Source organism: Urocampus carinirostris, chromosome 20, assembly GCF_059441175.1.
Source record: "Urocampus carinirostris isolate Australia breed hairy pipefish chromosome 20, RoL_Ucar_1.0, whole genome shotgun sequence".
Taxonomy (NCBI): domain Eukaryota; kingdom Metazoa; phylum Chordata; class Actinopteri; order Syngnathiformes; family Syngnathidae; genus Urocampus; species Urocampus carinirostris.
Window position 1 is genome coordinate 12,054,190 of NC_142368.1, and position 20,457 is coordinate 12,074,646.

Consider the following 20,457-nt stretch of genomic DNA (forward strand, 5'->3'; position numbering starts at 1 on the left):
GGTGTCAAACAGGCGGCCCGCGGGCCAGATCGGGCCCACCAATGGCTTAAATCCGACCCGTAAGACAACAGTGAGAGAAGCGCAAGAGGAAAATGAGCTGTAGTTTTAAATATTTCCACCGGATGTCACCAAAGCCAGTTAACACTTGCAGAACAATTGTGGTAGTATTTCTCCATTTCTCTTTGACTCACTTCTTTTTTATTTATTTCTGCCTCTTTTTCTTTCTCCTGTTCACTCTCTTTCTCTCTCTTTTTCTCTTTTCTCTATTTCTCTCTCACTCTCTAACTCTTTCTTTTTCTCTGTCTTGCTCTCTTTCCATTTTCTCTCTCTAATTTACACTTTAATTCTCTTTCTATTTTTTTCTTTCTAACCCTCTTTCTTTCCCTTTTTCGACCTCTCTCACCTCACTTTGTCTTTTTCTCCTGCTGACTTTTTGTTTCTGTCGTTTCACTTCTCTTATTCTTTTTATCTTTTTTTTCCACTTTCTGTTTCTCTCTATATTCATTTCCCCCTTCTTTCTTTCCGTTCTCTTTTTCTTTTACTGTTACTCTGTCTCCCTATCTATTTATCGCTCTCTCTTTCCCTCCCTCTCTTTCTCCATCATTTTCTCCCTCTCTCTTTCTCTTAAACTTACTAGTCCGGCCCCCGTGAGATTTTTTTATAGCATTTGTGGCCCCCAGCTAAAATGAGTTTGACACCCCTGCCTTACACCAACCATATCGAATGGATGCACGAGATGATAAACAATAAAAATGTCAACGTTCTTAGCGCGCTGGAGATACAGTATGGAACGTTTTCACCGGAACTCTGAAGAGGATTTCTTCTTCGGGGTAAATGCGGGGTGACCTCTCACAGCGCCACATGCTGGTAGAGGCGGAAAGAAGCCCTACTGTAATGTCCTGTACTCGGGAAAAAAGGTGCACACGATACAAAATTTAATTTACAGCAAGTCAAGTCGTATTTATTTGTATAGCCCTTTATCACAAAAGGTCTCAAAGAGCTGTACAGAGCACAACAACAACAAAATAAAGAGTAAAATATAACATCAGCTATCTAAAATATTTTTGGAGGAACGGAAATATATTAAGCAAAATGTGTAACTTGGTTTACATAGAATCCAATTTCCAAACGTGATTATATAAATGATAATATTTTAATGTAAAGTTCATACTCAGGTAAAAAAGTATTTGGAGCTAGATAGCGAGCCAAAATAGTTGAAAAAAAGATTAAATGTCAGCTCATTAGCAATGTCCGGATATTTTTCGACATCTCGAAAGAAACGTAAGTCGAATGGTCGTAAGTAGGGGAGCGTCTGTATAGCTGCAGCTCTCAATTTTATGCAGGCCTTCAAAAAAATGAGTCAAAATGTCTGGCCCTGGTCTTGCAATTTAAGAGAAACGTAAGGCATTGAATGAGTTAAAATGTGTTTTGTTTCCACAATTTGAGTGCGTTATCACCAGCGTTCCCTCGTGCGCAATTGCGCACTGCTCGCACATTCTCACCGCACAGGAAAATCTAGCCAGCGCACAAAAATGAGGGCTCGAAATTGCTAATTAAGAAGCGAATTAAGTCAAAGTTACATGAAGGTAAAAATGCACAGGTTCCCCTGACGTGTCCTAAATGCGCTATTTTGAAGTCGAGTCGAAGTAGAACGAAGTTGAGTAAAGTTAGTAGAGTTTGTCGAGAACCGGCTTCTTCGGCTCGGCTCACTAAAAGGAACCGACTCTTCCGGGTCCTAAACGGCTCTTCAGGTTGTTTTTGCTTCTTTAATCCCAACATGACCAAATTATATGTAAAATTATGCACAAAATGACTTGAAGGAAGTCAAAACAGAAAAAAAAAATACCAACATGAAGAAGTAGTGAAAAGCTGAGAAAAAAAAGAAGGGAAAGTTTAGAAAAAAGCCAGAAAAAAAAGGAACGTAGGAGAAAATAGAGAACAACATGAAAATGAATTTTTTTAAAGGAATTTTGAAAAAAAGGAAGAAAAAAGAAGAAAGTTTGTGTTGCATTCCAATAATTTCCAATTATATCAAGTCAATCTTGTTGCCAACATTGTACTTCAACTCAAAAATGTGATTAAGTACAGTTCTGTATCTTACAACTGACTCAATAACCCTCCCAAAATGTTAGTATTATGCGACAAAAGATACCAGGAAAAAAAAGAAATGGAAATCTAGTGAAAGAATTGTTGAAAAAAAAAAACGTTTGTACAACCTTTGCAATACATGAGTCAATTCATTCAAAAGAGAAAAATAATTTTGCATTGCTGGAAACTCAGCAAAATATAACTTAATGTCAAGTTTTGGACATGTTTAAGACACTGAACCCCTAATGCCCCCAATAAGCAAGTTAGCGCCTTACACGGCTGCACGGCTGCTATTGGGAAATGTGAAGCACGTTTTAAAGCGCTTTGGGAAGTCTTGACTTGAAAAGCGCTATATAAATGCAGATCATTTCATTTTTTTTTTATAATTAATTATCTTGCTACATTTGGGATTATGGTTGCTCACTGTTGTTTCAAGCGTTGCTCACGGACTTTGTGTGAACACTCCGACCCGTGGAAAATTACAGGGAACATTGGTTATCAGCTATCCCATTTTTTTAAGTGACAATATATGATATCAGACGGTTCGGTATGTCCTCCAAAACCCCCACACCGTTTCGACATTTTCCAAGCCGACATTGAACGCATCACGACGTCATTCCCTGGAAAGATCTTGAGTGCGAGTTGTGATTATTGCCGGTGCGGTTGGGATTGACGAAGGCCGCCACATGAGCACCACAACCCGGCTGACGTTCCCCGCTCGGTACCGGGCCCATGACTCCGGTTCCGGACGCTACACCCGATGATCCAGTTAGCATCCCGGCGACACACACCACTGCACAGTTAGCATCACTCAGGTACTACACACGTTAGCTAGCACCATGCTAACCGGGCGGGCCTTTTTCTATTGGAAAACAAACAAAACACAAAAGAACCCTAGACTTCATTTGCATACATTCTATTCTTAGTTTTTAATATTCTACTGAGCTTTAGTAGATATATTCTACACAACAGATTAAACGAGAAACGATGATACGAGAGCTAACAAACTTGAGTGCCGAATTCTTAATGATGCTGTTTTTGGGGGTAGATTTACATAACGTCCATAATAGTAGCCAAAGCCTCAACCGGATGTACGTTTAATTCCTCAAATATATTTATATTTTTTTCGTGCGAGTAAATATAATAAAGTTCCACGCGCTAAGGTGAAAAGTGAAAGTGAATTCCCTTGCTGAATAATAGAAAGTCGTTAATTGTCAATGTGCCGGGAGATTAACATTATCCGGAGGATTAGGTCTAGCCAGGCAAGGACAAGGGCTTTTACTTCTGCCGCGACAGTTTCGACACAAAAAGTCTCCCCGTTTTTATTCTATAAAGATGGTATAAATTAATATTTCGTCGTGTTAATATTTCTTATATAATTATAAGGCGCTAAGAAATCCTCGTTGTGAGGCGACAGTGTGCTAGTTACCTTCACTGATAGTATTCTTGCAGGTAGTAGCAAAAGTGGGCCGAGAAGCCGAAAATGTGACTAAGGTAAAAGTACTTTTATTTAAAATAATATGATTCGAGTTGAAGTAAAAAGTACCGTAGTCATCCAAATAATTATGCATACCTGTCAACCTCCACGGTTCCATGTATTTCCCCTTACAAAATACAAAAAAATCTTACACAATATTTTTCAAACGTGTTTATTTAGTTTAACATGTTATATTGTACATGTGTTTCGTTATATCATATATATTGTAACATATATATATATATATATATATATATATATATATATATATCTCATCTCATTAGCCGTACCGCTTATCCTCAGTAGGGTCGCGGGGGGGCTGGAGCCCATCACAGCCATCTCCGGACAGTGGGAGCCAATCGCAGGGCACACAGGGACAGACAACTCATTCGCTCATTCACACCTAGGGACAATTTGGACCGGCCAATTCACCTGAAATGCATATCTTTGGAACGTGGGAGGAAACCGGAGTGCCCGGAGGAAACCCACGCAAGCACGGGGAGAACATACAAACTCCGTATATATGATACATTTTGTTGTGAGATACTGAGTTGCTCGACATGAATGAGGTTTACTATAAAAAAAAGTTGGAAAAAAAAAACACAGGTTCTATTGTCCTTTCTTGGGGCCTATCAAGATGAGCTCATTTCAATTGCGCAAATGTTCTTGAGCAATCACAAACACTTGCCTATAATCAATCCGTGTTCATATTCTTTTCAATGTAGTAGCAAGAGTAAAATTGAAGAGTAGGAATCAATGGGTCACAGGGGAAAGATGCGGCCCGAGGTTATTGATTCGGCCGGCGAAACGACACCCAGAGAAGCACAAGAGAAAGATCACGTGCAGTTTGAAATACCTCCACTTGATGTTGACAAAGCCATGGGTCCCTTGCAAAGTAACTGAAGCTATATACTTTCCCTCTCCCTTTCACTCTTTTTCTCTCACATTTTCAATTTTTCACTCTTTTTTTTCTTTTCTCTCTTTTACCATCTTCTCTATATTCCTCCTTCTTACTTTCTCTCGCTTTTCTCTCTCCCTATCTCTCTGTCTGTCATTTTGTCCTGCTTTTTTCTCTTTCACTCTCTCTTGTTTCTCTCTTTCTCTGTATGTTTTTCATTCTGTATTTTACTCTCTTTTGCACTCACATTTTCTTCACTGTTGTCTCTTTCTTTGTTTTATCTCTTTCACTTTCCCTTGTACTCTCTTTTTTTGTCTGTCTTGCTCTGTTTCTCTTTCACTCTTTTGCTATCTCTCTGACTCTCTCTTTGTTCTAATTTATTTGTTATTCCCTCTATTTTTCACTCTCTTTCTCTCACTTTTTCACCATCTTCTCTCAATCCCTCTTTTTTCTCTATCTCTGTCAGTCCTTTTTGACTTTCTTTTTATATCTTTCACTCTCTCTCTTTCACTCGTTTTTCTCTCTGTTTCTTTTTCATTCTGTATTTTACTCTCTTTTGCACTTTTATCGCTCTGTCTCGCGTCCTCTTTTGTTCTCTTCCTGTCACTTCCTCTGTTGTCTCTTTCCCTGTTATCTCTTTCTCTCGCTTTGTCTTGTTCTCTTATTTTCTGTCTGTTTTTCTCTCTCTCTCTTAATTTTTTCTTTCTTTCTCTCTTTAATCTGCTTGTTTGGCCCCTTTGAGAATATTAGCCCCCAAGCTAAAACGAGTTTGACACCCCTGCAATGAGTAATGCTTGCACGTGAACGCTTCCATCAGGGGATGTGGTCGAGGAGGTTGATTAAACCAAGAGATTTCTTGATCTGCCATCCTTGTTGGGTTCCCTTTTAATTACTTAGATACGCTTTCAGAGATCAGTCAGTTCGCCCAATGCCACCCGGGCCATCCCTCGCTACACGTCTGGATTAATGTTCTAATTTTTTTGTTAAGGAATTTATTGGATTCTTGGCGTTGTTTTACTCTTGTACACCACTTTAAACCGACGAATTGACTTTTCTTAAAATCGATTTTTGCTGTTTTTCCTACATACTAATGCAGTGTTCATTTTATCTCTGAAAAGTGACAGGTCCCGGGGACTCGCATGCTTAAAAATCTATGGGTCCCAACAGAGATCTATGGGTCCCCAAAATTGAGTGTGCTCCATGCCCTTACAAACCGTCGTATTTTCCCTCACAAAATACCAAAAAAATATTTTTTTTTCAAACATGTTTATTTATGTAGTTTAACATGTTATGTTGTACATATGTTTCCTTATATCATAAATATTGTTAATGAACATTTTGTTGTGAGACAGAGTTGCTGGACATGAATGAGGTTTATTATAAAAAAAAGTTCAAAAATGAAGTCGTTTGGACGTTCACTGTAGAAGGAAAAAATGCATGCAAGCATAATTAAGTAGAATAAAACATTTTCTTATGCAAATTATGAATTCATTTTCTGCATCAAATTATTGTTGGTAATATACTGATTAAAAGCGATCACCACAAACCTGTCTTTTTTTATTTTCTCCTTTTATACTTCCTTTTTTTCTTAACTTCTTTATACAACATAATCTTTCGTGATATAATGCACCAAAGCAAGTGAGCCGTTTGAGAGCCGGCTCTCTTGAATGAGTTGAGCCGAAAAAGACGGTTCTCTAAAAAGAAACGGACTTTCACTACACAACTCGAACTGCAGATCGGCGTGCAGACGAAAACTCGAACCGTGAGACCAAGACAACAATGGCGGATCTGCCCCATGAAAAGTTTGGAGTGCGGTACATCTTTATTAAAAAATGATAATGACAATTTCGTGTCCAAAAGGTTGCGCCCCGGGGACGCACGTTGATTTGACACGATGCGTCCCCAGCAAAAATAATGCGTCTAGGACGCAGGGACGCGGGCAACCCAGAACATTGCTAATGCCAAAATCGGAGCTGTCATATCAAAAGAGGGGTCAGAACCAGACTCGTCAGATGATTTCCAATATGGATATTCGCCTCTGACCTTTTTATTGACACTGCTCTCTGCCAACCCCCAAGACACACCACAGGAAATAGTGCCCCTGTGCTTAAGGGATCCAACCAACTATTGATAAAACAAACACCGCCACATTTTGCTTTGAATCATTTTAGCCAGCAGTAACCGATTCAAATGATGATTTACACATCGGTTAGCCAATTAAATCGGAAAAGAACGATACACAGATACACGCTATTCAAATTTTACCCCAAAATAAACGTGCGTAACACCACTTGTGATATATTTTTACGCACGATTATTACGCGCAACTGTGCACAATGATGGATTGACTTCTGGAAAGAGAAGTCAAACATTTACAACTCTTTCAAAATGTCTAAGGAAAATTGGCCCAAGTAAATTGCACATTTTTAGTGCTGTAAACTGGTCATCTCCAAATGGCCACTTTTGGAAACACCTAGACCTAGCATTTCAAAAATGTGGAAAAGTAAGATGCCCATGTTACACTCTTTTTCAGACATTTAATTGTAAAAAAAATAATGTGAGAATGAAAACCTTCTATTTCTGTGTGTACCAACTCCAATTACACGATGTTAGTAGCAATCGCTGTGATTATGTCAGTGTGGGACCAAACTTTAATGTGTTGCCTTTCAAAATAGACCCAAAATTTCCATATTCTCCCAACGGTTCAATAACAGCATTCAATTTACTTTGGGTACGTTTTGGATTGGGATTTTAGGCAAATTATAGTGATGTATAAATGTTATTATTTTTATTTTTTACAAATAACTACTGTACGGTCAAACAATTAAAAGCAGGGAATGAACTACTAAAAGTGAAGAAATGATAAAAAGGAAGTACAGTATGCCAAATTCCCCGCGGGCCAGACCAGGCCTGCTAAGGGATTGAATCCGGCCCGCGAGATAACGCTCAGAGAAGCGCAAGAGAAAAATGAGCTTCAGGTGGAAATATGTCCACTTTATTTTGCCAAAGCTAGGTGCCTCTCACAAAGACGCTGCACTTGTATTTATTTTTCTCTCTGTCTTTTTCTTTTTTTCTCTTTCTCTCTCTCTCTTTTTCTCTTTTTTCTCTTTCTTTCTCTCTTTCTCTCTCTCTTTCTCTCTCCATCTCTTTCTTTCTCCCTTTCTTTCTCTCTTTCTCTCTTCTCCTCTTTCCTCCTCTTTTCTCTCTCTTTCTCTGTCTCTCTCTCTCTCTTTCTCCTTTTTTCCTCTCTTTCTCTGTCCATCTCTCTTTCTCTCTCTCTCTCTCCTCTTTTTTTCTCTATTTCTCTCTTTCTTTCTCCTCTTTTTTTTATCTCTCTTTTTTCTCTCTCGCTCCTCTTTTTTCTCTTGCTCTCTCTATCCCTCCTCTTTTCTCTCTCTCCTCTTTTTTCTCTCTCGCTCCTCTTTTTTTCTCTCGCTCTCTCTATCCCTCCTCTTTTCTCTCTCTCTCTCTGTCTCTCTCCTACTTCTTCCTCTCTTTTTTTCCTCTTTAATCTACTAGTCCTTCCCCCGAGAGAATGTTTGTTTTATCGTGTGGCCCCCAGGTTCAAATGAGTTTGGGACCCCTGCTATAGAGGAACCGATGGCTTGCCCTCACCAAGGTGGAAGGGGGGAAGAGATAGATAAAAAAAGATAATGTGTAAGTAAAAGAGGAAGTAATGGGATTGAGTCTAAGAAAGTTGAATGTGTGTGATTGGGATATTTGTATAATTATCAATTTATTTGTGTCTTTCTATTCTTTTCTTTACGAGAGTATGCTTTCGTCGATGACCTTGTGACCAGACCGATCCTCCAGCTCGTTATGCGAGAGGTCGGCAAAACGTAATCGTCTTAGCTTAATGACCCGTATGCTAGCTTTCTTGTGCGCGTTTGTGTTTGTGCCTGTGTCTAACCCCCCGAATAATGATTGCTCCTGGAAAACCTCATTGGGTCTTGCCTCATCAAGATCATAAATCATCTATTGCTTTTATTCAATTCATTATTTCTTTTTCAGAAATTAAAATTGAAAATAAATATTAGTTGAAAAAGTTTAAAACTAAATCAGCATGTGATAGTAAATGATTGTTTCTTCTGCTGTTTTGATGTTGGCCACTTGGGGCAGGACACTACATGATTTAAATGTAGTGTGCATGAAATTAGTCTCACATGCCCAGTACAGACTGAATCAGTCTCTTTGCCATAGATAAAGAATATACTCCTGTAACTTTTGATCAAATAGTTCATCCAGAATAAGTCTTACATTTGTTTTTATTCTTCTTGCTTACGATAAAGAATGTGGTTTTATTTTGACTTTTTGATAAGTTTGCTACTATTGGATGAGTGCATAGGAGATTTCATGGGATGCCGGTTCCTTATTTGGGCTCACTGTTGTTTGTTGTTTTCACTATTGCATCATTGTCGCTATCGGCCAATTATTTTCTGTTCTTTGATATCCACACCCTTTAGAACTGATTTGTTTTTTGGAACCTTAAAGATTTATTAAAAATAGGCGGCTCCGAGGAGGCCTTTAGGAAGGGACGGAATTTCTTATCTGAAAGTTCCTCTCTCGGTCCTCACTTGCAAGTTCAAAATCCATTGATGTCCTCTCGCCTTATTTTGAGGGACTACTAAAGTTTGAACTTACTACTATTCAAAAGCTGCAAAAAACATTGCATATGATGCCAGGGTTGGGTTATTTTGACTCTTATTGCACACTGTTGTTCTTTGTTTTGACTATTATTGAGCGCAGTTTTGGATTCTTCGCATCATCGTCACTACTTGCCAATTTTGTTATGGTTCTTTGATTTCTACAACCTTTAGAGTTGATCTGCTTTTTGCAACCTCAGGATTTATATATATATATATATATATATATATATATTCAGTTGGCCATTATTAACGTTGCCCCTCCCTACTTCCTAGACCTCCTTCACACTGCCACGCCATCCTCCCTCCATCTCACTATACCCCCTACCCGCCTCACCTCCATGGGGAAATGAGCTTTCAGCTGCTCTGCCCCCCAGCTCTGGAACACATTGCCGCCTGACTCCTGATATTCCGCGACCCTGTCCACCTTCAAATCCGGCCACAGAACTCACCTCTTCAGCCTTTTCTTGACCATCTCCCTCACATACCGCCCCCTTTTAACTCGATTGGTTTTATTTGCTATTTATTACTTGCTTCTTTTACTTTCGTTTTATTGTTGTGTGCTACTATACGTACAGCGACCTTGGCTGTCCCGAAAGGCGCTTCGAAGTACAATATATTATTATTATTAACATATTGTATTTTTAAGGGGGGGAAATGGTTTGTGCATGAAGCCTTGGAGTTTGACACGTATGCATTCCTTAGTTGAATGACATTATTTTAGACTTGGCATAGACTTATCTTTACCGCCTGTATGCCCCATAATTTAATCTATCCATATACAGATATAGATAGTAAGATACTACACTGAAGACTGTCGTACACACACAGTTTGCTAACAGGACACCGTCACCCTTTAGATGTCTTCTCTCCTTATTTTGAGTGTCTATTAAACTATGGACTTATCAAAAATCTATAATTGACTTTGAAGTATGTTGGGGCCACTGCAGGGCTTCTGCCGGAAGCCGTGTTAGTCTGGTACTCTGTGCGCCTCGGTAATTTCTTGAATATTTGTTCTGTTCATTTGCATAGAGCAGAGGTGAGCCATGGCTAACGACAACCCGCACGCGCCGAGGGCCCAGAGGAAGATGTCCACGGCAGGGGAGAGCGTCTACAAAGTCTTAGGACTGGAGAAAGGCGCCTCCGCTGAAGACATCAAGAAAGCTTACAGGTCAGCGCTCTTTCGCGTAGGGGGTTCATGCAGCCAATGGGGCTGCAACGATCAGTCAATGGGGTCGCCAAAAATTGATACCAGAACCTAATGAATTGACACCTTTTTCCAGCAGAGTAAGACATGTCTACATAGTATAATCTCTTCTGAGAGTCACTCATGCGTCTTGTCTTGAGCTGTAGCAAACTCATGTTGATGTTTTTGAGATTTTCCTTGCCCTCCTGTAGGTTTTAGATCAGGAGATGGTGTAATAATAGTCTGTAGTTTGCAGTAATCTGTGGTCTGTGCAGCCCTTTGAGGCTCTTTGTGATTAAAGGCATCACAAATAAACAGGGTTGGGTAGGGTTACTTTAACTGGATTACTTTCAATTACTTTTGGATTACTCCAATTCCAAATATGCTAATAAAAGACAAAAGAAACTAAATATGAATAAAATGACTAAATTTTGTGCAGGCTTGGGGAGTAACGGAATACATGGAACGGCAAAAATAATGTTGGCAAGCTGTTTGGATTTATTTTCATTTTGTTTCTGTCGCATTTGATGTTAGTTTTCCCGGAGATCAAAGAGATCAAAGCCAGGAGAGAAAGCTTACCACGTATTGTGAGTCATAATTTTATTCATATTTAGTTTCTTTTGTCTTTTATTAGCATATTTGGTATTGGAGTAATCCAAAAGTAATTGAAAGTAATCCAGTTAAAGTAACCCTACCCAACCCTGCAAATAAACTTGACTTGACATGACTAAAACTTCTCAAATTAGTTTGCATTTTTGCCTGGATAGGGCCGATAAAAGGTCTATTTGCATCGATGCAAAGCCTACCTTCCGTATCATGGCAGTACCTCGGTGACGCACGAACATTTAAAGCGAAAAGTCAGACATTTGATCCAAACAGAGAAGGATTCAAGTAATAGTCAAGCCAATACTTTTTGGATGCCATGCATTTTACATTTTTACGCGTATATTTTGCGATAAAAGTAAGCTTGAGCGCTATGCTGACAAACGTCTTAGAAATTAAACCCATGGTGTCCAAAGAAAAAACGTCGTTTATTAAAACGTTAAAACGACAAACGTAAGTTGTTAGAACAGACGGTTAAAAATGGTGAAGTAGTTTTGTTACTGTCTTTGCAGTTGAGTGCTGAAGATGCACATACTATGTTTTATTTACTGTTCTACAGCTGCAAATGAGCCGGTCCTTAAAAAATGGACAGAGGTTTATTACGTCTTTTTATTTCTACTGAGGGGGAGCACTGTGCCTTATTGGTTTTAGATTTGTTTTAATTTATGTAAGAATCAACAGTTTTTTCCATAGAAGATGTATTTTTCATTGTACCTATTTTTTGTGTTATCATTCGTCACATAACTAAATCAACTTCATGCTATATTTAAGAAAGGAAAAATCCAATTATTCAACTACTGGTAATTGTTGACCATTAAAATAGTCGTTAGTTGCTAACTAAGCCTCGTCTTGAAACCATATCCCTGTTTCGAACCCCTTAGAAATGTCCCTTTTATTCTGGCCCCCGGCAGAAAGTTGGCGCTGAAGTTCCACCCGGACAAAAACCCAGACAATCCGGAAGCGGCGGAAAAGTTCAAGGAGATCAACAATGCCAATTCCATTCTCACCGATGACACCAAGAGAAAGATCTACGACCAGTACGGCTCCATGGGCCTGTACGTGTCCGAACAGTTTGGAGAGGAGAGCGTCAAGTACTACTTCCTTATGTCCAAGTGGTGGTTCAAGGTGGGTGCTTGTCACCGTAGATTTACAGTGAAGAAATTAAGTATTTGAACACCCTGCTATTTCTCCCACTTAGAAATCATGGAGGGGTCTGAAATTTTCATCGTAGGTGCATTTCCACTGTCAGAGAGATAAACTAAAAAGAAAAATACAGAAATTTCAAAGCATGATTTTTTTTTAACGATTTATTTGTATCATACAGCTGCAAATAAGTATTTGAACCCCTGAGAAAATGAATGATAATATTTGGTACAGTAGCCTCTGCTATTACAGAGGTCAAACGTTTCTCCTGTAGTCTTTCAACAGTTTTGCACACATTGAAGGAGGGATCTTGGCCCATTCCTCCACACAGATCATCTCTTGATCGGGCAGGTTTCTGGGCTGTCGCTGAGTTTGAGCTCCCTCCAATGATTTTCGATTGGGTTCAGGTCTGGAGACTGGCTGGGCCATGCTAGAACCTTGATATTCTTCTTAATGGAGCCATTCCTTTGTCGTGTTGGACGACGCAGCCATGACTCATCTTCAATGCTCTGAGCGAGGGAAAGAGGTTGTTCCCCAAAATCTCACAATACACGGCCCCAGTCATCCTCTCTTTAATACAGTGCACTCATCTTGTCCCATTGGCAGAAAAAAGACCCCCATGCTTCACAGGGATGGTGTTCTTCGGATTGTATTCTTCATTCCTCTTCCTCCAAACACGCTTAGTGGAATTACGACCAAATATGAAGTTTTTGGTCTCATCCTACCACAAAAACTTCACCCATGACTCCTCTGTATCATCCAAATGGTCATATGCGAACTTAAGACGGGCCTTGACATGTGCTGGTTCAAGCAGGAGAAACTTTCATGTCATTCATGATTTCAAATCGTGACGTCTTAGTGTATTACCTATACAAACCTTCGGAAACGGTGGTCCCAGCTCTTTTTAGTTCATTTACCAACTCCTGACCTGTAGTTTCAGGCTGATTCCTCACCTTCCTTAGAATCATTGAGACCCCACGAGGTGATATTTTGCATGGGGCTCCACTCCGATCGACCGTCATGCTTAGCGTCTTCCATTTTCTAATGATTGCTCCAACAGTGGACCTTTTTGCACCAAGTTGCTTGGCAATTGCTCCATAGCCCTTTCCAGCCTTGTGGAGGTGTACAATTTGGTCTCTGGTGTCTTCGCCATGTTACAAGTTCAAGTCTTACTGATTGTATGGGGTGGACAGGTGTTTTTATGCAGCTAAGGACCTCAAACAGGTGCATCTGATCCTGGATGATACACGGAGTGTAGGTGGACTTGTAATGGGCGGACTAACAGGTCTTTCAGGGTCAGAATTCGAGATGATACACAGGTGTTAAAAACCTTATATGCAGCTGTATCACACTGATAAATCGTTAAGAAATCACATATGATTTCTGGATTTTTCTTTTTAGTTTATCTCTCTCACAGTGGACATGCACCTACGATGAAAATTTCAGACCCCTCCATGATTTCTAAGTGGGGGATATAGCAAAATAGCAGGGTGTTCAAATATGTATTTTCTTCGCTGTATTTGTAGGTATTTTTTTATCTATACATTCATTTCTTCCATTTGGAAGGCACGGCCCTCCGTTATTATTTACTCATTTATTGTTGATGATTACATTGAAGCTTTAAATCCAAATTCTCCCAACATTTTGCGAGTGTCATATGTCAGTCCAGACGATGCGTTTGGGTGCAGGCTTTGGTGCTGTCCTGCACGCTCTTCAGCTGCTGCTGCTGTTGCTGCTGCTGCTGCTTTTGCTGCGGCAAGTGCAAGCCGCCAGACGAGGACGACAGCTACCAATACGTGGACCCCGAAGACCTGGAAGCGCAAATCAAGGCAGAGCAGGACAACGGTAAGCCTTTTCTTCTCTGTTTGCCGATATAGAAAATTGAGTGTTTAGTTAGGAATTTTCGGACAGTCAGTTACAAAGACAACAAAAAACGCACAATAACCATTAGCTCATAAACACGTTTTCAGAAGCATTTCAGAAGCTTATTTTTTAAAATTTTATCTTCAAAAACTATGATAAAGGGTTCGGCGCAGCTCATCAGTAAGTATCAAGCCTCTGGGAATGATTTCATTATAATAAATCACCGTTAGACAATAGGAGTGGCTTTGATTAGATCTTTGTCCACACATCAAGGAAGCCCTCACTTCCTAGCGTTGCTTCTCTCTTCCGGCGAATTCAGCTTACGATCGTCTCGTTCGTGAGTAGGGCAGCGTGTGTACTCATTTCCTACCATCTTATCCCCCAAAAATTAACATTTGGACTTGCATTTTATTTTATGTGTGGCAATTTTTTTGATGCACAAAAAATAGTCATATAAAAAATATAAATCCACTTTTTAACTTAATGCCAAGAAATTAGTTTTACGGGTTACAGTTTTAATATGATAAACATTCCAACGATATAGATTATATATTCGTAAGAATCTGCCCCTTGTGTAGAGTTAAACACGTCATAATGGCAAGTCAGGGGCGTTGTCCTGTTGGAAGGTGAACCTGCACCCTATTATCAGGTCTCTTGCTGACTCCCAACCGTTTTTTTCTGCCAGAATGTATTTGGCTCCGTCCCTCTTCCCAGCAACTCCAAAAATGTTCCAAGTCCCTGAAGAAAGACCCTAGAGCATGATGATTGCCCCCCCAATTACTGTTTGGGTGTGTTTTAGGGATGTGTATTATATTTAATTAGGATTAACGTTGATGCTTTTGTGACGCCGGGAACAGATGAATTTTCAATTCCAGATACAAGATCCATGTAGATGCAGTGATCTCGTTTGCCTGCGTCCTAGATGCATCATTTTTGCTGGGTACGCATTGGGTCAAATCAACGTGCGTCCCCGGGACGCAACGTTTTTGACACAAAATTGTCATTATTACCCGATTACTTTTTTTTTTTTTTTAACAAAGATTTACCGCACTCCAAACTTTTCGTCAGGCAGATCCGCCATTGTTGTTTTGGTCTCGCGCCGATCTCTGCAAACGAGATCTCGTTGCTTCGAGATGACGTCATTGTTGTGGCGGTTGCCGAGTGAAAGAGAACTATGCCTCCGAAAAAACAATTGGTATTAGGTGCAAATCAACACAAAATTGGTCATTTCTTCAGTGTCGGTAATATGTCGAAACATAACACAGAAAGTGGTAACAACGGCAATAATTCCGGCACGAAAAAACGGCGGCGAAATTCTTCAGAAGACCGTGAAGGCATGGAAAACACGTGTTTTGAAGCTAACGATTCGATGAAAGAAAACAAATAAAAAAAATACTAGCAAGAAATGGACTTTTCTGCCCAAATGGACTAAATTATATTCCTGGTTACGCTATGAGAAGGATGATAATGGATTGGACCTTAAGAAGGCATTACAACTATAGCGGGACAGCAAACCGCAAAGAATATATGAACTGAAAAATTTGAAGTGATAACTGCGCTGTATTACCAATTAACTGTGATGATTAAAACTGAATGAAAATATAGATTAATATTATATATTTGCTGCCGATTTACAATTTCAACCTCGATAACACTAAATTTGGGGGACCCATAGATCTCTGTTGGGACCCATAGATTTTTGAGCATGCGAGTCCCCGGGACCCATCACTTTTCACAGGTCAAATGAACACTGTAGATGTATCACTGTATTTTTCACTGGTAGTTGTTGCAGCCCTAAACAAAAACTCATCCATTTCTCCATCCTTAAGTTCACACGGAATACAAAAATGCAAAAGGTTAAAGATAGGAATGAGCTGTCGCGCATGTCAAGGAATGTTCATGATTTCAGTTTCCAAACGCAGGTAGCACGGTAATCATAGACCAGCCCTTGTGTAGCGGGGGCGCCCAGACCCCGGATGGCAAAAGTGCGCCAATCCCGCTGCCCATGCCGCCCCCAGCGGACGCCACCATAGCCGAGGAGGAGAAGCCCAACGAGAGTTTGCCCGAGTCGAAATGACTCGTAAGCGCACGCCGCCGTCTCCGGACCGTCGCCTGCTCGTTTTTTAACCGGCACCCGTCTCGTTTCTCATTGTGTTTGTTCCGCTAACTCACTGTCCCGTGACATCCTGTGCGTCAATGTCCGGAGAAAATACAGTAATCCCTCCTGTTTTCGCGGGGTTGCGTCCCAAAGAATAGGGTTTGTACCGGTGCTTAAAATCCTTGAAAATGCTTGACTTATAATGTGTTGTTTTGAATCTTGGGTGAAGTGCTTGAAATTGTTACCACCGCCATGTTTCTTGGCAGTCTGACTCCAGACCGCGCATTAAATTGAGATGTTTTTTTCTTTGAATGAGCGTGAAAATGACGCCTACACGCCTGCTCTGGTGGCTTGTCATTATGGCAATGTCCTGTGAAGAGCCACCGGCCCCGACTGGTCGCACCCAAGAGGACAGCTCTATTTATAAACTGGCTTTTTTGGCTCGGCTCACTGAGAAAAGCGTTGGGGAGCTCTTTCAGCTCCTAAACAGCTTCTCAGATAATGATATATTATCAATAATTATAAAACTTTATGCACCAAATAATTTAGTCATTAGTATGTTAACATGTTTTGCAGGTAATCCCTGAAAAACACATGAAGTATTCATCAAAAATATTAACAGATCCAGAAAAACATTGTAAAATACAAAACAATTTTAGCTTTTTACACACTGCACAGATTTAAAGTCGAACAACAACACAAAATGAATATCATTAAAATTAGTCAAAATTGGGCTCATTTTTCTGCTTTTTATGCATACAGTGCTTTTTTTTTTTTCTTTTTTTTCTTTTTTTTTTTTCCATATTGAACTCCAATATTCCCCAACACCTCTAAGCCCTTTCCATGTTTGTAAACAAGTATGACCTAGCCAAGTTGCGCATGCATCATTGAAGCAGAAAGGCAGAATTCATGTCAGTTTATAGCAGCCCATTGACACAAACGGATAGGAACAGCACAAAATAGATTCAATTATTAGGTCATCGAAGTCAACCACAACCAAAAACGTTCTTTTGATTGGTGGGGAAGTTCTTCCTTGGACGCAACTTGAAAAATTGGCCTTAAAAGTGCTTGAATTTGGCCATGAAAATCATAAAAAAATAAAAACGCAGAATTGCAGGTGAATGAACGGTCTTTTTTTGTCATCGCACAACAAATTGGAAGGATTCTCCTTTCAGTTTAAGAAAGCAATGTAAAGAGCAGCTGACTAGCTGCACGCTAGCATCTGCGATCCTTGGAAGGAGCCAGGTCTGCAAAGATTAAAATACAACCGTCCTGAATGTAGCTGTCTCCTACAATTGGTACAATACAAGCTTGGCAAGGGAAGCTTTTGAGAGTTGTTACGTAGCCGCAGCAGTAAGACGGACTAGCTGCCCCGCTATTGCTTCCTCTCCCCGCGCCGCCTCAATCTTTCACTGGACCTGATAACAATCCACGGAGCACCCACTGGTGATCAGGATTTCTTTGCGTTCTTCTGACTTTTCTCCGAGTATGTTTTTATTGATGAATTATTTCTTAATGTAGCAAGCTGCTGAAATACTAGCTGTCTACGTGCATCGTAGTTGGTTTTTGGGTGGACACATTGACTTGTGCGCCCACCCCGGCCGTTTGATTGACAGCCAGGGTTGGGTAGGGTTACTTTAACTTGATTACTTTCAATTACTTTTGGATTACTCCAATACCAAATAGGCTAATAAAAGACAAAAGAAACTAAATGTGAATAAAATGACTCAATTTTGCGCAGGCTTGGGGAGTAACGGAATACATGGAACGGCAAAAATGATGTTGGCGAGCTGTTTGGATTTATTTTTATTTTGTTTCTGTCGCATTTTATGTTAGTTTTGCCGGAGATCAAAGAGATCAAAGCCAGGAGAGAAAGCTTACCACGTGTTGTGAGTCATCATTTTATTCATATGTAGTTTCTTTTGTCTTTTATTAGCATATTTGGTATTGGAGTAATCCAAAAGTCATTGAAAGTAATCCAGTTAAAGTAACCCTACCCAACCCCGTTGACAGCGTACACCAACCTATCACAGTCAAGCACAGCTGAAACACACGGCCCTTGGCAAGCGGACCCCATGATAGCATTTGCTGTGTGGTGTCTGCTGCAGAAATGCACAGAGCACAATGAAACTCTCCAAAGTATGGAATTCGAAAAGAGTCAATGGCGATACAGCGAGGGATTACTGTAACGGCAAAAGCATGTTTGCATGATAACAACTTGTCGATTTAGGATTTGCAATTTAAAAAAACGCTGTCATTGTTATTTCCGTCCACAGAGCGATGAGGCCGGATATCACGAATCAACAAAGAGCAGGCAGGTACACTTTTCTCTCTTTTCCCTTTATATCACTGTGACACTGTCCCTCTTTCTCTGTTTGTGTCACCGTCTTCTCTCTCTCTCTCTCTCTTTCTCTCTTTCTCTCTTTCTCTTTTTCTTTCTCTCTTTCTTTCTCTCTTTCTTTCTCTCTTTCTCTCTCTTTCTCTTTCTCTTTCTCTCTCTTTCTCTTTCTCTTTCTCTCTCTTTCTCTTTCTCTTTCTCTCTCTTTCTCTTTCTCTCTCTCTCTCTTTCTCTCTCTATATTTTTTTTTCACTCCCCTTCTCCTTTTTCTCTTTCTTTTTTCTCACCCCTCTTTCTTTCTCTCCATATGGTTCTTTGTTAACATTCTTTGTGTTGTTTTCTTTGTATTTGTTTTGTTTTTGTCTTGATGGAAATAAGTTTCATTCATTGCTTTTTCTCTCATTTTCTTTCTTTCTCTTTTTCCCTTTATATCACTGTGACACTGTCCCTCTTTCTCTTTTTCAGTCTCTGTCCTTCTCACTCTTTATTGTTTCTCTCACCCCCCTGTTTCTCTTTTTCTCCCCCTCTCTTTCTCTCCCTCTCTCTTTCACTCTCTTCCTTATTCTCTCTCTTTCACGCTTTCTTTCACTTCCCTTTCTTTCTCTTTTCAATATACTAGCCCACCCCTCAAGAGTGTTTTTCCTACCACGCAGAGTCACGATTTTTTTTCCTCCCTTTATCAGGAAACTCCCTCACTCCCCATGCAGCCAGCGCCAGGACGAGCCACTTTCCTCTTGAGCGAGACCAGGACACTCGTGGGGAAATCGAACCTGCATGCGTTTATGTGTGTGTGTGTGTCTATTTGGGAAATTCGGGATGCATGCGCCACAGTTCAACATGCTCCCGCTCGTTTTTTTTTTCCGTCTCGCGCGTCGCTCACAAAAAATTTCGACCAGCAAAAGGACTGAACCACTAAGAAAGAGTGACTGAAAAGTATTTATGTAGCCCTCACAGAATCCCGTTTGGTAAGGCAATAACTTAAGGAAGGATAATGAATTTCCCTTAAAATCGCCTGGAATTATCAGGAAAACTGTTGATTTCCTGCACAGTTTTAAGCAAAAACCCGTCAGACTTCAGAGAATCCGTTCAAAAAATCTGGTGCGGTGAAAGTGGCTGGTTCTTCGAACAGGTACAGGGTGCACTACGAAGGGAAATTTGCCAAAAACGCTCGCCAACACTTAAAAAAATTGAAAAAAATAGAGCAGGGGTCTCCAACCTATTTCAAGCTGTGAGCTACTTTGTGTCACTAGTTACTGGCGCAAAGGGCTTATCTAAAATGACAACGTGTCGTGTTATTACTATGTTATTACTATGTTTCGCAGATCCTTTGACAGCTAGGGTCATCACTTCCTGTGGTGTGTCTTAGGCACCGCCAGCCTGTACTTATCCTGATCCGTCTCGCATACAGCACCCTCATTATTCGGTCGCCGTTGTTTTTCGAATATTAAAAAAATAAAATGTGTTCTGCTGGCAGATACTATTTCCAATTTTAAGAATAAATGTAATTTTCTTTCAATTCTTGTTTTGCATAAGTGTTTTTCCCATTTCGTCCCCTTTTGGATACCGTAGTTTCAGAACTGTCGGCCCCAACTTCAAGAAAAACAAAAAACTTTAATTTCTTTTTTCATGTATAAGGCGCATCTAACTATAAGGCACATGAAATTAAAACAGAAGAAAAGGTGTTTGATAGTACATGAATATTAAAGAATCTGGTTTCTTAACTGAAATGAAATGGTTCATTCCGAAATTGTTACTGTGTGTGGAATATTTTGTTTTAATTATGCATTTCTAGATTTATTTACTTTATTTCGGCCCCTTTTGAAGCGCTTTTTTAATCCGAAAAATGTGTTACTTAAAATGAAAAACAACATCAGATAATCTCTAGCTTTCTTATTTATCTTTTAATATCTAATATTTTCTCACGGATATTTTCCGGCATCGTTCAAACTACTTTTTTTCATCTTGCGTCAAATAAAATGATTACAAGCTATTTGTCAGCAGAACAAACAACTACTGAAGGGACAATGTGTATTATTTAACCACTAGGTGTCGCTGTGTGTTGTAGTGCAGCTGAGATGCTCATTTTTGTTACCAATAACGCGAAGGGTTAATGCGTTTCT

General features: G+C 39.9%; 1 protein-coding gene across 3 annotated transcripts; it reads left to right on the forward strand.

Annotated features, from left to right (window-relative positions):
• The first annotated feature begins 2,682 nt into the window (after positions 1-2,682).
• On the forward strand, positions 2,683-19,339 carry dnajc5ga (DnaJ (Hsp40) homolog, subfamily C, member 5 gamma a). Of its 3 annotated transcripts, none has more exons than XM_088324924.1 (7): positions 2,683-2,903; positions 10,139-10,277; positions 11,807-12,020; positions 13,727-13,883; positions 15,824-15,981; positions 18,276-18,317; positions 19,021-19,339. In XM_088324924.1, the coding sequence occupies exons 2-5, from the start codon at positions 10,153-10,155 to the stop codon at positions 15,976-15,978; spliced, it is 651 nt and encodes a 216-aa protein (XP_088181050.1). In that variant the 5' UTR covers positions 2,683-2,903; positions 10,139-10,152; the 3' UTR covers positions 15,979-15,981; positions 18,276-18,317; positions 19,021-19,339. The 3 variants fall into 3 exon arrangements, with proteins under 3 accessions (XP_088181050.1, XP_088181051.1, XP_088181049.1); XM_088324925.1 differs by having other exon boundaries at positions 10,144-10,277; positions 18,276-18,313; XM_088324923.1 differs by having other exon boundaries at positions 2,684-2,903; positions 18,276-18,313.
• Positions 19,340-20,457: the final 1,118 nt, after the last annotated feature.

Excerpts from the sequence above, each read along its gene's own strand:
- dnajc5ga (XM_088324924.1), top strand. The coding sequence starts at position 10,153 with ATGGCTAACGACAACCCGCACGCGCCGAGGGCCCAGAGGAAGATGTCC. Across the intron at positions 12,021-13,726 it reads TGTCCAAGTGGTGGTTCAAG|GCTTTGGTGCTGTCCTGCAC; the intron begins GTGGGTGCTTGT and ends GTTTGGGTGCAG. Across the intron at positions 13,884-15,823 it reads CAAGGCAGAGCAGGACAACG|GTAGCACGGTAATCATAGAC; the intron begins GTAAGCCTTTTC and ends TTCCAAACGCAG.